General features: G+C 32.6%; 1 protein-coding gene across 1 annotated transcript; it reads right to left on the bottom strand.

Annotated features, from left to right (window-relative positions):
• Positions 1-286: 286 nt before the first annotated feature.
• On the bottom strand, positions 287-2,206 carry LOC145000502 (ethylene-responsive transcription factor RAP2-13-like). The gene has a single exon (XM_078959733.1). The coding sequence runs from the start codon at positions 1,634-1,636 to the stop codon at positions 623-625; it is 1,014 nt and encodes a 337-aa protein (XP_078815859.1). The 5' UTR covers positions 1,637-2,206; the 3' UTR covers positions 287-622.
• Between the last annotated feature and the right edge of the window lie 15,422 nt (positions 2,207-17,628).

Below are 17,628 nucleotides of genomic sequence, written 5' to 3'. Positions count from 1 at the left end.
CTCTATACCCTATTTGAATAATGCTAGTGGATTCAATTCAATTTCACAATCCAATAAAACCATTTTCTCTAATGAAAAAACGTTTTCTTCGACCATATTTTTCTTCATTCCTTCTCTTTTACAACATATGCTGTCATCTTTTAGAAACTTCACGTTTTCTTCATTTCAAATCTATTCACACAAGGAAAAAGGAAAAAGTTAAAAACTATAGTATTTCCTTACTAAAATATGTTCATCATATGAACAAATGTGTTTTTCGTTTTTTAACATCAATCATTAAACGTCATTAGAATAAAATAAAATAAAAATCAATAAATATTCGATTAGGGTAACTTGCAAACAAGAAACACCCTAATGTGTTGGACAAAGGACATAAATGGGATTTCATAAATACTCCCAAAGTCCAAACCAAAATATAAACAAAATAAAATACGAATTTACTAAACTACCCACTAGAGTGAAGTGGCGAGCTCTGTAATTTCCAAAAACTCCATTACAGTTCGCTCCCATCTTCCCTACCAAATTACAAAAACAAACCATTACTAATCCTAGGAATTACAAATATGCCATCTGCCTACGAAATTACAAATATGCCCTTCGCTAATACAAGATTTTGGTTTCACTAGATCGAACCCCAGTCGATCTCATACGACGGATATTTCTCGAGTGAGAAGTTCTCCGACCAAGCATTGTCGTCCTCCGTGAACTCCGGGAACGTCAGATCAGACGACGGCGATGAGTTTCCCGATCCGGCGTACCCTTCACTCTCACAACCTTCCACCTTCACAGCCTCTTGCGACAAAACTGTTGCTGTTGCTGTCTTCCCCGCCGATGACCGCCGTGAACCGGCCTTCTTAGTGCCGTCCACGGACTTCCCCTCCGCCAAACACTGACAAATCGTCTGTAGCTTGGCGACGACAGAAGAATGTAACGGCTTAAAGTCGGTGACGTAAGAGCCGTTTTGCCGGAGCTGCGGAAAGTTGAGCCGCGCGTAGTCTCCACGGAGCTTATACGCGGCTTTATCATATGCCAACGCCGCTTCCTCCGCAGAGTCGAATGTACCCAACCAAAGCCGGGTCCGGCTCTTGGGTAAACGGATCTCGGCGACCCATTTTCCCCAGTGCCTTTGCCTCACACCCCTGTAAAGCTTCGGGGGTTTTGGAGGTGACCCGGATTGTTTCACGGGTACAGGATCAGGATCTTGAGCCATGAAATTCAAGTTATTCTGTGGCCATTGTGTGGGTATTTCCATCTGGGTTTGGATCTGGTAAATCTGGGATTCGGATAAATGGTTCAAGTTCAACCCGAGGGAAGAACCGGGTTGGTTGTACACAAACCGGTCTTGGATCGAGTAATCCGGGAAGAAACCGGTTTGTTGATGGGTGGTGGGGACGTAAGAAGAAGATGAAGGAAATGAGTCGAAAGACGAAGAAGGGTATGGATAAGAGGCAGAAGGAGTAGAGAAAGGAAGGGTATTTTGGTAATTAGAAGACGCCATTTGAGAATAAGAAGAAGAAGAAGAAGAGGAAGGTGAGGCACTTTTATAAAAAGGTTCAAGTGCCTCCATTAATTCACCACCAGCTGTTGATTGCTGAAACTCATTGTTATTCCAGAAATCCATGGCAGTAGAAGCCATTAATCTACTTTTTTCAGATTAAATTTACAAAAAAAAAAAAAAAAAGATTTTCCAAGATTTAAAAGACCTGGAAAACCAAGAAGAAAATAAAAGAAGGGTTTTTTTTTCAAATAATCAAAAACCCTTTTTCAAGAAACAAAAATAAAAAATAAAAAATCAACCTTTAGGGAACAAAAACAACCCAGAAAAGGTGATTTTAATCAAAAGAAATAGAACCCAATTGAAAAAGATGGATCGCTATTCTGAAAAACACCTGACTCTGTCTTTTAAAAAAAATAAAATCATATAAAGTTTGTTCTTTTGTTCATAATATTCTTGAAAATCATTTAAAAACAAACCCAAATCAATTGTAACTTTTTTTGCAGTTGAAAGACCAGATGATTTACAGAATGGGACATACAGAAGCGGGGATTACAGAGGGGGGGAATTTATTGAAAATTAAGAAAACCAGCGAAAACAATAAAAGAAATATTTTCTGTGTGTGCGTTTAAGTGTGTGTGTGAGAGGGATGTAGAAGAAGAAGAAGAAGAAGAAAAGAAAGAAGAAGAAGCTCTCAAACCTCACTTTTGTGTTTGAGTAATCGGTGAAAGAGATATGGTTGGTTTTATAGGGGTGTAGGGGTGGGTGAAGTCCACTAGGTTAATTAACCAGATGAGATAACCATGGTTAGGTTCGCCTGTTGTTTCTATTTTTGGAATTACATGGTGACGCAGGTTCCAGGTCAATCTGGTAGGGTGATGTGGGTAATAACGCGTCTAGGACATCGACAAGTGCCAGTTAAAACATGACACGTGCCGGTAAATATTTCTGTAGGTTGGTCTAGCTTTTAAGCTATGCCTTTGACTAACAAACCGTGTTCACATTAAGTTTTTCCCAAAACAAGAAAATATCAATATTCGAGATTTCCTGATTAGTAAAAAAAATTAGAAAGTATAAAAGTTTTAAAATCTTTAAGCCGGAAAAAATGTTGTCCCAAGAATCGCACTCTTTTATTTCACTTAGTATCAATTTTATCATATTTTTGTGTATATTTGCCACTAAGAGAGAGAGATTTCTACCGTATCTCAAACCGCATAGGGTGGCAAGGTTTCCATGGTACTGTGGCAAAGATAGTAACCAAAACCACACCTCACTCATCGAGTCTAATCGATGATTTCGTGTTTTGAATTTAGTTAGACACATTCTATTTTAATATTGAAAAATTGACTTGGTTAATTATTTTTTTGTTTTGGTTATATTTGGGGAAAAAAAAAATTATACATATCAAGCTAACAAACTTCTTAAAAATATTTATATATGATCATTATAATCGGCCGTAGCAAGTTACAAAATGTCATAATTATCATATGTGAGCATTTTCAATAAATTCGTTACCTAGTTGTTGTGTAAAAAAATATACAAATATAAATCAAATGAAAAATAATTACCATGATAAATCAAATTTCCTTCATTTTATTAATTTATATTCTGATTTTGATTTAATATAAAATTAACATGATTGGTAAATATTTTTAAAATCATACCATTTTGGTAAATATCTTTTTAAATACACTTTTTTTTTGTTTTAAAAAACTCCATATTTGATAGCAAAAAAACAAATCATTATTTTATAGCTTTTTGCTGTTTAAGATATTAAATATAAAAAATAAAATTTATTAAAAACTAAAAGTACCAAAAATGAAGATTAATAACATGAAGAACACTATTTTCAATGAAGTGTGTTTAATGTATTATATGAATTTAAAATACAAAAATAATAGTTTCCATTTACATCGATAACCTTGCTCTTGAAATATATATATATATATATATATATATATATATATATATATATATATATATATATATATATATATATATATATATATATATATGGGAAAAAGTTTAATAGAGAAACATTATTATTCAAGAAATCAAAGAACTAATCCAAAGCGTCGGAATTTAAAGTGATTAACGGCAAAAGGAAGGGTTGTATATTTTTATAATGGCGCACATGTACCAGATTATAACAAAAACTCAATTTTTTTTTTCATTTAAAATTTTTTTTAGGTCAGGTTTTTTATCGAAAAAAAATCCGAATATACTGTTGTTCACGATTTTTCGTCATCTTTCCATAGAAATTCATTATGATATATAAAAAACGAACTTTTTTTCGAAAAAAAAAACCCACTTAATTTTCTTTTTTTTTTTTTCAATATTTAAGTTTTTTTTAAAAAAAAACTAATTATACCAAAAATATTAATTTTTTGTATTCTATTAATAAACATAAACACCGATTAAAAAAAAAACCTCGAACAATTTAGAGTCACACTGTGAATCTAAACTGTAAATATTTCAATTTTTAACATTCACAATATGAAAAATCTCGAACAGTTCAGATTCACATTGTCAATCTGAATTCCTATTATGCACACTGTGAATCTGAGAAAGTTTACAAAAAAAAAAAAAAACCGTTCAGTGTAGATTCACATTCTGAATCTAAACTGTAAATATTTCAAATTTTAACATTCACAATGTGAAAAAGCTCCGATCAGTTCAGATTCACACTGTGAATCTGATTTATTATTATACACACTGTGAATTTGAGGAGGTTCATAATGTGAATCTGAACAGGTTTACAATATGAATCTGAACTGAAATATCATTTTTTTTTAATATGAATATGAATCTATGTTTAATAAGTACAAAAAATGTGAATTTTTATATATTTATTAATTTTTTCTATAAAAAATAGACCTTAATTTTTTTTCATTAAAGAAAATGAAGTGAATTTTTTTCGGAAAAAAAAAATCGTTTTTTATATATCATCATTGATCTCTATGGAAAAAGAACGAAAAATCGTGAACAACGGTATATTCTTTTTTTTTTTTTATAAAAAACATGGCCTAAAAAAAATTTAACGAAAAAAAGTGGTGGGTTTTTTTGTAAAGGATGGATTTTTTTGGTATAATCCGGTGTGTGTACGTCCAATGTAAAAGTGTACATCTATTTTTTTGGCCGTTGATCGTTATGATTTCCGATGCTCACAATTGGTTCCTTGGTTAATTATGGTTCTCTATTGAATATATATATATATATATATATATATATATATATATATATATATATATATATATATATATATATATATATATATATATATAGAGAGAGAGAGAGAGAGAGCTATTTGATAATTATGCTACCAAAAACGGTTCCATTGCCAATTTAAATGTTGATAAATGGTCATAAATATTGTTATAAGGAAATCAACTGAATCTATTAATATTACAAACATTATGATCGACCGCCTTAATAAAAAGGGAAATGGACTTATCAAGGTAATTACTTTTTCGTTTTGTTCACATCTAGGTAGCTTCTTCTTTTTTATACACATATAGATAACGAACTTGTTTGAAGTGTTTACATATGACCATTATGACCAGTTGCAACTTGTTACATCTGATCACGATTGTCATATATGAACACTTTCAACAAGTTCGTTACCCAGATGTGTACAAAAAATACTCAGATGTTAACAAAACAAAAAAGCAATTGCAATGATAAGCCGGTTTTTTTTAAATATTTTATCTGATTATTAGTCCAAATCCAATTGGTCAACTCAACCCAATAATTAACTAGGAACCCTAGTGACTTCCGGTTCGTCTAGGGAATTCCCGCTAGGCTCCGGTCTCCCTTTTTGTATGCTTTTTGGAGTGTTTTTTCATGTGTAACTATTATGGCTTCCAAGAAAAAGGATGAAGGTTGACAATGGCATATTAATAAACATCAAATTCGCACTGAAGATCCCCACATACATAATAGAAACGGTAGTAACATGTAATCAAATTACAAAAAAAAATAATAATAAATAAAGAAAAAAAATAATAATAAATTGTGTTTATGTTACAAATTTCCCTAAAACGATAACTACGAATGATCTCTAGAAACTTTGTGAGCGACACAAAGTGGTGGGTGATGTTTATATTCTTCCTAAACTGTCAAAAATTGATTAAAGATTTTATTTTGTTCGATTCTCAAGAATAAGGAATACAATCATGTTGTAGAAGATCTGAACCGAGTATGGATTGGCAGTCACCATGTTTTCACATCACGGGCTAGATTCAATAGGCTGGATTCAGTGAATCATGATAAACCATAATTTTATAAAAATGACGATCAAGTACAATAAAGAGGACTTGGATAGAAAAGTGAAACGTCCCAAAAATAAGACCAAAAAAAATTTTATTTTTAATTTAATAAAACCAATATCCCAAAAACATCATCATAGAAATCAAGATAAAACAAATTTATCAATCATCATATCATATCAAAGTAATTCACAAAATTCGGAATAAGGCGGTGTGTTCTCTATAATCGTCTCGAGTACTTCCCTTTGAAACAAGAAGTACCTGAAACATAAACTAAAAACCATAATCACAAAGCTTAGTGAGTTCCCAAAAACACCACATACCATACACAAAAAAAAAACACATAACAGACCCCACCCAATAAGTATATCAGGCCCCGCCCACACTCGCATAATGGGCCCTTCCCATTGAGTATAACGGGCCCCACCCAAACTCACATATCGGGCCCCGCTCACTAAGTATAACGGGCATCACCCAACCTCGCATAACGGGCCTCGTCCAACATACAAATCATATAAGCACAAACATATACAGAGTTACACATACATCTAGTATCCTAGCATCACTGATCATGGGCCAACATTGGTGCCTTAGACCCCCTAAATATGGTGAGGAAACTCACCTCTGAATCTGAACAATAGTTGAATAGGTTCCGGATCTAAATATCAGCTTTACCCATCACCTATTCATAAAATAGTGAACAATCCTTAGATACAACCCAAAATACCTCAAATACCCCTTAGGTCAAACTTGGTCAAAGTCAACAGTTCATGTTGACCCAACACGCTGGGTTTTGCCTTTGCCACACCGTGTTCCGCCACCATCCAATCAGTCGGGAAAACCCTAGCTAACACGCTGTGTTGACTTCCAACCATGTCGTGGTTGCCTAAGTTTTAACAGCTTAATACATTCATCTATTTTCTTCGACTCCAGGAGCTCTAAAGCTTAGATCTAGGCCAAAATGCAATCTACAAGGATAAAGTTCCAACTTTATCCATTGGGACCACCCAAAAAGGTCCAAAACCCAATCCACAAGGCTTAGTAGTGCAAGCGCTTAACAAATAAGCACTTAATCCCTAAATTCCAAAGTCCATCCTTTCCAGAAGTGATACTAACACCAAAATCAATCCAAAGGTGGTTGCTTTATAGACATACATGTACAATACATGTCTTGAACCCATACTTGGGAAAATTGAGGATTTATGACCTAATCTCTTTGCATGACATCAAAACTTGATTATAATCCAAATCCAAGACACTACAAGCTCATCTTGACATGGAGATTCATAAAGTGGCAAACTTTATGAGCTCTAACTATTCAAACATTCAAGAACAAGAAACTAAAGGGACAAAAGTCAAGATCTAACAACTTGGAATAATAAAAAATGAGTCTTGGACACTAATAAAGGTCTAGAAGAATGCCAAGGTGAAGAATGGAGACTTGCTTGCTTGATCTTTACTTCCTTCCTCCTCTTTCTTCCTTCTTTAGCTTCAAAAGCACCAAACTAGCTCAAAAATGGAGGAAGATGATTATGATTTGCAAGGAACAATTTGGGGGAATGGAGGCTGATGTGAGGAAGGCTATAAGGGTTGTTAAGGATCCTTAAATAGGTCTCAACCCTTAAAGTTTAGGGTTTTCTCCATCATTTGCCACCAAGCCGTGGTGCAACACCGCCACGCCGTGGTGGTCCATTAAACTCACCGACCCAAAAGCTTATTGGCACGCCATGGTAAGGCTCCACCACGTCGTGGCCAAAGAGGAATCATTCACAATTTGGGATTAATTTCATACTTGGAATCGAGTGTTACAAATCTCTCCCACTTGAATCAGACTTCGTCCTCGAAGTCCACTGCCTCAAATAACTCTGGGTAGTGCTCTCTTATCCCGTCTTTCGGATCCCACGTCCATTCAGAACCCTTGTGATGCTGCCATTGCACCTTCACCAACTCAAAAACCATGTTGCTTAAGGTGTTTGTATTCCGATCGAGAATCGTCACCGGTCTCTCAATATAATTCAGGTGGTCATCCACCTGAATATCCTCCAATGGTACCACTGCGGAATCGTCCACTAAGCACTTCCATAGATGAGAGACATGGAATGTGCTATCAATTTGATTGAGCTCATCTGGAAGATCCAAGCGATATGGAACCCAACCCACCCGAGACAAAACCCTGAAAGGACTAATTTGAAAGGTCTAATATGCTCAAGAGCCATATTAAAGTGATATTGCTAATTAACATATGATACTAATGGGTCACACTAACAACAACTTGATACAACTGATTATTTATTAGATATTGATTTTAATAAATATTCAATAAACTCTTATAATTAAATTGGAAATTATGTATTTCTAGGAAATAATAATTTTTATTAGCAAGTAACATTATATATAATTCGTATGGTATGAATTAATAAGTTATGCATAATATTCTGGACTAGAAAAATTCTTTTTTCTTTTACCAAAATGTTAAATATATATTTTATAAACTATTTTTATAAAATATAAAGTTTTTGTCTTCTTCCTTTTATTATTTATAAAATAAGAGTCAAAAAAGGATGATTATGGCTTTTTGATTATTTAAATAAGAGAATGGTTCTTTGAATATATAAATAAGGGTATTGCTTTTCGATTGTTTAAATGAGAGAATGACGCTTTGATTATTTAAATAAGGGCATGGTATCTTGGTTAGTTTATTCAAAAAGTAGGGTAATGTTTCTACTATAAATACAAGACTTGAGGATTTCATTTGGTGTTAGACATGATACACCAAAAAAACGTAACATAAAGAGAGAGAGAGAGAGAGAAAGAGAGAGAGAGAGATGAAATGAGACTCTCTCATCTTTTGATCTTGCCTTGAAGTTTACTTGCATTTTCTTACTCTCTTTGGTTCATATTTTGATATGAACTAAAGCTTAAGAGTTCTTAAGAGTTTATGGACTAGCATCTTCATCAAGTTGATTCATTATTGGTGTCTCAAAGGTTCCACATTCTTCATCAACTTCCAAGCATCCCCTTGAGGATTCAAAGTCTACAAAGGTTGTTAAACACTTCTTCCTCTTTGGTGCTTGTTTTCTTCCCAAACATTGCAATGAGATCGTTGGTGTGTATAAAATGTTATGTTATGTTAAAAATTTTAAGTCTTCCATTGTCATATCTTACTAGTTTATGAAACAATTTTTGAACTAAAACCAAACAATTTGTATCAGAGACACCTTGCAAGTTTGGTTAGATTTTTTGACTTTTTGGAAATCTTAGTTTTTTTAGAATATGGTTAACTTGTTTTTGTATAAAAAAAATAAATTCATACATATTTTATATGACAACTTTATAATTTTTATTTTTTTATGTGACAAAAGTTTCATGCATCTTTTGTCATTTAAAGTTGTCTTAGAAAAACAAAGGTTGTTTTATATGTATGTTGATATATATTATATGCAAAACTAACCAATGACCATTATGATTGTTGTGCTGTCGTGTTTGTTGTTTATGTTTTAAAATGGTTGTAATAATTTATTTATTTATATGGTATGTAATAAATTCATAGATTAGTTTTCTTATTTATTTTTATAAAGTAATAGATTAGTTTTCAACAATAATGTATTTGTACAAAAATGTAACAAGAAATGAGTTGGAACCATTTTTTGAAGACAAAAGAGCAATTTTCAAGTCTAAAAGGTGTGCAGGATTTTCAACGACATTTTCTGAAAAGTGTCACTAATGCTGTTTACAAAGGACTGTTGGACCTTTAGCGACAGTTGCAAAATTTTAGTCTTCAAGAAGTTTCTCCAATCCTTTGCATGAAATTGGTGTTTACTTAAGTGTGAGCTTCTTCAACAACATTACAAGAAGTTTTTTTGGTCCTCTTAAATGTCTCTTTAGAAAGGGACTTTCAATCTTTTTGTTGGCTCACAAAAAATATCATTAGTTGGTTATATTTATGCACATATCTTTTTATGCATGTTTGTGTTGTTTATTTTATGCAATTTTTATGTATGGTTGGTAAATTAGTTTTTCACATGCTAAATAATTTTAGACAAAATAAACATCACATGGAGTTTAGGTTTTCAAAAGTGGACATAATATATAACAAATTATTATTTTAACAATAAAACTTAGTTTTATAAAATCGTTGATAACGACAATTTTTGAAATACTCCATTATAAGGTTTAAAATGGTGATTTTTGCAACATATACAAACTCCATCTATATGAGTAATAAAATGTAGTTTTATTAAAGATATATAAATGTTCAAATGCACTAAAAAATAATACCGGTTATTAAAATTGAATTGCGTCAAATTATATATAAAAACTAGTTTTTTATATAAAACCTTTAAAAATGATTTTCTTTTGAAAATTGATATCATGGTTTATTATATGCGTGTAATAAACATGATATCATATGTTTTTAAACTAAAATTATAAAACATATAAAGACCCTTTTTTACAAACCTCAAATCTATGCAATCCTTTTGAAGAATACTCGCACATCTCTTGTATGCACTAGTGGGATAAAGGATACATAATTGCTTACTGTTATCTTTTGATGGTCGAGATGTCTTCGCAATTTCTATAACCAAGTTATAGGCCGATTACACAAGTTTTTCAACTTGGATGATTTGATCGGAAATCTTTTGTGAGAAAGGATACCTAAGCAAAAGAGTTCTGAGGCATGGATGGGATCAAACATGTTTAATTAAATTTCTTATTCGAGATCACATAAATCTAGAAATTATATAGCAAGATATAATTTATAATCGATATCTACCGCGTTGAATTCAAATGGATGTGATAAAGCATACCTAACAATTTATTTGTTTTGCAACTTGGATCCTAGACTTTGATAATTAATGTTTTTGGAGACTAAAAGGGTATTAATTATTAATGATTAAATATTGAAAATACCAAATGAATTTTGTTAGAATTTTGTAGTTAAATAATTCATTCTCATTATCATGAATTGTCATTTTCTTTAACGACTAAATGAAACAATAACATTCAGTAGATACAACTTCAATGAATGGGTTCATGTCTTAAGAGACAATCTCGTGAGAGATATGAAATTGTATACACATAAAGGTCCGAGTCCTAAACTATTTGCTTTGAGCAATTAAACCTGAACATGATACCTAGTAAAGGCATCACGGTGATGCTTAAGATGCTTCTAAAATCAAGATATGAATAGTTATACATGACTTCTAGGAAGTCTTGGATAATTTAAACATATATCTGATGATATAGGCCAAGCAATATTCCAAGAAATACTGTGATATTTTATTTAAAGCTAGTTTAAACACTGGAATAATGCAATGCTAAAAGAGTCACCTAGTGTGATCTAAGAGGCCCATGTTTTATGGAATGGACACCTTTAAGCCAAAGAAATCTACTAAAGCCCACATAGATGGATGTTGTTTCTTTTATGAAGAAACCGGACCATTACAAGAGGAGTTACTCCTCTTATTTGGAAAGAAAGTCTGGAAGAGACTAGTACTTCTAGTATCTACTAGATAGAACTCATACTTTTCATATAACACTTACGTACTTGGTACTTAAATGTTAATCTAATATTTGTAAATATCTTGCAGATATTTACTGAAGAGTAACCAAGCTAAGCACAATCAAGTTTGAACTATACTCTCGGAGTTTAGTTTATTATTTATGCTTAAAACATAATTTACTTGTAATGTAAAACAATATTTGTTTTGGAACAATGTATATTTTAATATAGCATGTCTAAATTTATGTCTTAGTTATTTTATTCAAATGTTTGATAATTTACTCAATCATTTTTCATAACGATAATATTGATATTCTGAAATGATTAACTTCAATTTATGAGACTAGATCTCTTAATAGAATTGTGAAGTAAATATCAACATTCTTATAAATAAAATTAAGTTCTATATGCAAACACTTTTTATCTTAAACTTGTTTTAAGTCAAACTCATCATTGACATTGTTATCTTTATTATATAAATGGCATTCACATATTCCAACTTCAAGAAAGGGGTCTTTGAAGGCAAATAATGTAGTTTATTTGACATATGTGAAACTTATTTATATGTAAATGATTCCTAATGATATTTTCACTAAGGTGTAGAGAAAATAATTAACAAACTATATATTTTTGTGTATAACTTCCTTTTTAATGAATGACTGAGATTAAGCACAAGATATCAAATCAACTTTATTAACAACTATAGTAGTTTTAATTATATTTTACATGGTAAAGCATAATTGTGAAATTTTTTTTGAAGATTTCAAAAGTTGAGATACAAACTGATAAGAACCATCTAAGACCTTAATGATAATAAAGGATTAATTAAATCTTACTTGGTATGATTAACTTTCTAATCGATAGAAATATCCTCCTTTAATATCTTTGGAATAATAATTCAATCACAACTAATTGTATCTTGAATACAAATATCAACTAATAAGTAGATTGAACAGTTTATAAGATTTAGTATGGAATGGCTCCATCCTCATCTTACTTAATGTTTTATGGATTTGAAGCCGATGTTGGACTAAAGCTTCTAAACCCAAAATCTACTAAATACATATTTGTGTAATACTATAAATGTATCTTAGGTTATCATATGCAAACCCACCAAGAATAAGTTCTTTTATTCTTGTGAAAGATAAGTTAGTAGAAATTAAGCTTTTAATGACAAAACAAGTGGGAGGTACATAGAACTTGAAGCAGCTCAAGAAACATATCCTTATGTAGTAATAGTTGGCACTAGTTTTAACAAGGATTGTTAAAATCGAAAAATAGCTATTTACAAACACAAATTGTTCGCATTAATGGTAGAATTCATCCGTGACTTGAGAAATGTGGAATCTCTCATTGATGAGATTTAATTGGTGGTTTCTGGAAAATCCATCAAATACCTTGATGCTATGTCCGATCTCGAATCTGATAAATGAATTATAGTCATGAACATGAAATGCAATCCAAGTATGATAATCAAGAATGGGTTTGATTAACATTTATCCCTATAGCAAGGCTAGAAGGAGTAAATGATTCTTCTAGAAAGCATAATTTACATGGATAACCATACACATTTAAAGCAAGACTTGTACTAAAAGGATTTTCTCATACTCATGTCATTGACAATGGTGCTCATCATTCTCATGATATTGATTGTGATCAAACCTTTTTCACAAGTAACTATGATTAGATCAACACGGATATTTTTTTTTTATAAATTCATATTCTTAGTAAGAGATATAGTAAATAGATTTCAAGAAAGATGCCTTTCTTAATAGACATCGACTAGAAGATATCTACCAGTAGCGGAACCAGAAAATATATTTAGGGGTAGCACATTTTTTTTGTATAAGACCTAAAGGGTAAAACCGGAAAAAATCTAGTTTTGGTCCTTTTGGATGCGATCAATGATGTTAAACATAAATAGAAGCAAGTTGGTTCTATTTATAAATACCATTAAACCACCACCACTATACTTCTCAAACAGCTTTTCCTGCCTAATCTCTAGCCTGCACCTTTGCTTTGACAAAATAGTGAACTTGCATAACTATATGTATATAAAAATGTCATGAAAATTGGAACTCTAATTTTATCTAACAAAGCAAACATATACTTGGAAGTATCATCCCCATTGTCTTCGTCCTATTAAACAAAAGAAAAAAAAGATCAAATGAGAGCATTAAGGAAGCCATGATTGATGGATAAATTTAAGAATATAAATATGTACCCTCACTTCATAACATTACAGTCAAACATATACTTAAAACTAAAACAAATTATGCTCACCAATTTCTCATTATTATTTTCTGTTTGGATTATGCCCTTTCAATACCTACCACCTAATGAGTAATGCTTAATACTAATGTCAAATGTGTATCGATCTACACTTGAGTCATACAAAAAGCATACCACTAACTAGTTGAAGAGCGGAAAGCAACAAAAGCAATATAAAAAATGTGAATAGATGCTGGAACGGATGATTGAAACATCTGGTTTCAGCATTGTCGATATTCTTCATTGATGAGTTTTATTAAACACTTCGTGTTCATAAAAAACATACACAGATTAAACAATCAACCCCATATGAAAAACCCCTAAAATATAGTATAATCTATAGAGCTTTTTCATGATTTCTACTAGTAGAAATTAGAAAATAAAAACAAGTAAAGCAACTACCATGTTTTGGACCTGCAATTGAGAAGATGAGCAAGAAGAAGTCTGAAGAGTAAGTTGTAAAGTAGAGAAACTCATGTGTGAATTCAATGCTCTTCTTTCTCATCTTCACTGTCCCTCGTCTTCAACAATCAGGGCTAAGGAGTAGAACAACATATCATCTAGGTGTAAATTACATTCCTCAGACAAACTTGAGGGGTAGCACGGGCTACCCTGGCTATTAACTGGTTCTGCCCCTGATATGTACATAGATTAGCCTGCAGGTTTTCTTAATCTAATTTAAGCTAACAAAACGTGTAGAGCTTGAGATCATTTTAAGGATATAAAGCAAACATCTAAATGTTTTAATCATCATTTTATGTAAAACCACACGGTGTGTTTTATATCAAAATGAATAGAACATGTGTATTTAATAAGAGCTAGTGGGAGCATAGTGAAATTCCTAATCTTGTGTGAATAATACATACTTAATCATTTGAAATCACATTCTGACTAAGCTAGGTCATTTTTACCTTGACTCAGAAACTGTTTCTAAAATGAAAGACTTATGAAGGAGAAGATACATTCTTGGAATGTAAATTCTATAAGGGATAGATAAAATGAATGTTAAAAGTTTCATGTCCTTATAAATATATTGCCAATATATTGAAAGGGATCAAGACACAAGATTCTTTTGGAGAATTGTTGGCATTGTCACACGACACCATTTTGAGCTAGCCTCAAATGTACATAGCTTATAGGTTTGAACTAGATGAAATGATTTATATTCTATTTTCTTGGAAAATGATGTGACAACCCGAAGTTCGTTCCATCATTTGTAACCCTTTCCATTAATACATTCGTCGTTTTCAATTTCATTTCCGTTTACGTTATTAAATTAAGTCATAAATTTGAGATTTATATTATGACTTAATGGGTGTCTAAACATGTTTAGAACTCATAATAACACTCCATATTGGTAATCGGAAAATTTTTAGAATCGACCATATCGGGTTACGGCAACTTAATCGGGTGCGACCAAAAGCCACGTCTAACGTCGGTATCGGGTAGAATTCCGCCGTGTCCCGAACTTGAATCATATTTAAAGACCAAAAGAATTCATTTGAAGCTTTTGCTCTCTCTCACTACTCTCTCTCTCTCTCTCTAACCTCTCTCCTCAATCCAAACTTAAGGTCCAAAATCATCAAATTTAAGCTCCATTTCATCGAGGTAACCTCCCTAACTTGTTGTACAACCTTTTTTTGGATTAGTGTCTAAGTCCATAACTATTTTGGTATGTACTTGACCCATGGTGCATGGTCCTTTTGGGTTGCCTTCACCAAAGCAACTTGATTGGAGAAATAAATAAAGAGAGAGAGGTTATTATGATTTATTAATATGTTATAAGAATAATATATTAAAGGAGAAATCATATTTGTTTAATTAATATTGGTCAATAATTAATTAGGAATTAATTTTGTGATCAAGTGTGATTAATTAAACTAGAGGGGCTGATTTGTAATTATGTGATAGTTACAAAATAAGGTAAGGATTATCTTATTATTAGGGTGAACGGATTTAAGGTGATAAGGCCTTAGAATTCGACTATGATAAGGATTCAAGGATTATCTTATGGGTTGCTTTGTGGATAAGCAACTAGATAAGGATAATGATTGAAACCCTATCTCTACACCTATATAAAGACCCCAAGGCTCATGAATTCGTGTATCCCTTCCCAAGGAGTCCTAAGGACGAATTCTAACCTCTCTCCTCTCTCTTTATACCTTCTCCATTTGCTCTTGGTGTTTGTAAGCCATTAGAGGAGTGACACTTGTGACTCTAAGCATTCCAAAGTCAATTCAAGGAGGAATTAGGATTGTTATTACTCTATAACAATCAAGGTATGTTCTTAAACCCATTCATATGTTAATATCAATTTCATATACTAGAATTAGGGTTTATAGTCTTGGATTTAAAGCATGTACAATAGAGAAACCTAGATCCAAGCATTAGGGTTTGTATGAGCACATAGGATGTCTTATGACCAAAACCCATCACCTTTATAGATTCCAAATCCTTGTTCAATCTATCATTTAGGACCATAAACATGTGTTTACGGCCCTGGAATGCTATTGGGCCGTGAACACATATAAGTTGGGTTTTGGAGCCCAAAAACCCTCTCAAATCACCTTTGGAGATTAGATATGGCTAAATGGATTAATGGATCGGACTTAGAACACCTTAAACATAAATTTTGGGGAGTAAACATGAGTTAATTGCCCAAGAACATGCTTGGGCCGTAAACTCATATTCATGGGTAGTAAACGCAGTTTCAAGTGAATGCCACTTAAACACACCAAAAACCTTGGATTAAATTCTAGAACCAACCACAATCGATTTAGGGGCCTTAAACATGATGAAAACCCTCCCTTTAGGAGTTCACGACCGTAAACCCCCTAGAATGGATTATTGGGCCATAAACTCACTTACACAAGTCAAATGATGCCCCAAATTCATTCCAAGGCTTGTAAAATTGGTTTGAATCACATATGATTAATCTAGGGCCACCAAATCATGAAAGGAATGGATATATAGGAGTTTACAGCCATAAACTTCTAGGTTATAGCCGTAAACTCCAATTGGTAATACCTTTAGTGGTTTAACACATTCCTATGCCTTAGATTAAATCATAGCAACCTTCCCCAAGTGTTATTTGACCATTTAGCACCATAAAACCCCACATCCATGAGTTCACAGCCGTGAACTCATGTGGAGTTGGTCTTAGGGCCGAAAACTCCATAGCGAGTTTACTCTTGAAGAGTAAACACATTATCCAAAGCCTTATACGTCCATAGATGTTACCCGGGTCACTCTAAACACTTGATTTGAAGTGTTTTCTCGTATTGGAGTGTATAATCATATCTAATTAGTGATTTAAAGTCTAATTAGATACATTTTTATATCATTTCACATTACATAGGAACCTCGCGCGTTATCAAGCCCTAAACCGACACTTAACATCCAAACCGTCACGTTCTCTCGTCTGGTGAGTTCATACCCCTACCCATTTTCAATGTTTTCACTGTTTCCAGGGGGAAAAGAAGCAAAGTACAAGGGATACTTGTACTGGAAAATGGTTTTACATATATTATGTCTCATATTCCATTTGCTATTAACATTGACAGTTGTAACAAACAACCGTTGAACTTGCAGAACACACTATCATATTATTTGTGAAAAACATTAAAAATTGTTGTATTTTATATTTTCATAAATGGTTTTTCCCACATCATAACAGTTAAAAGCATAACATTGAACTTTGAACATGAAACTTAGAATATTGTTTTGTCCTCGGTAACACTCCACAGAGATATGCGAGTGGAGGATCGTCATTTGATCTTTCTGTATTATTACTAGTAAATTTGTTATTCCTATAAATTGGAGACACGTCCTCGGAGAACACTCCACAGAGATACGCGAGTGGAGGACCGCCACTATAACCATAATCTCTTAGATAGGGAGCGTGACTTTAGTGTATAGATCTATACGGGGCTGACTACCCCGCACCTAGCTACTAGCTACAGCCGAACCGAAAGGTTCAAGGGTGACGAAACTCATAAAGTGAGATGGACTACTTATTGCCATATTTAGTCTATCGTATGGTTATGGAACTCGCAATTTGGATAACAGAGATTTACTTTTTAGTAATAATG

Source organism: Lactuca saligna, chromosome 6 (genome assembly GCF_052625555.1).
Source record: "Lactuca saligna cultivar CGN05327 chromosome 6, ASM5262555v1, whole genome shotgun sequence".
NCBI classification, from domain to species: Eukaryota; Viridiplantae; Streptophyta; class Magnoliopsida; order Asterales; family Asteraceae; genus Lactuca; species Lactuca saligna.
This window is presented reverse-complemented; position numbering and strand designations above follow the sequence as displayed.

Excerpts from the sequence above, each read along its gene's own strand:
- LOC145000502 (XM_078959733.1), bottom strand. The coding sequence starts at position 1,636 with ATGGCTTCTACTGCCATGGATTTCTGGAATAACAATGAGTTTCAGCAA.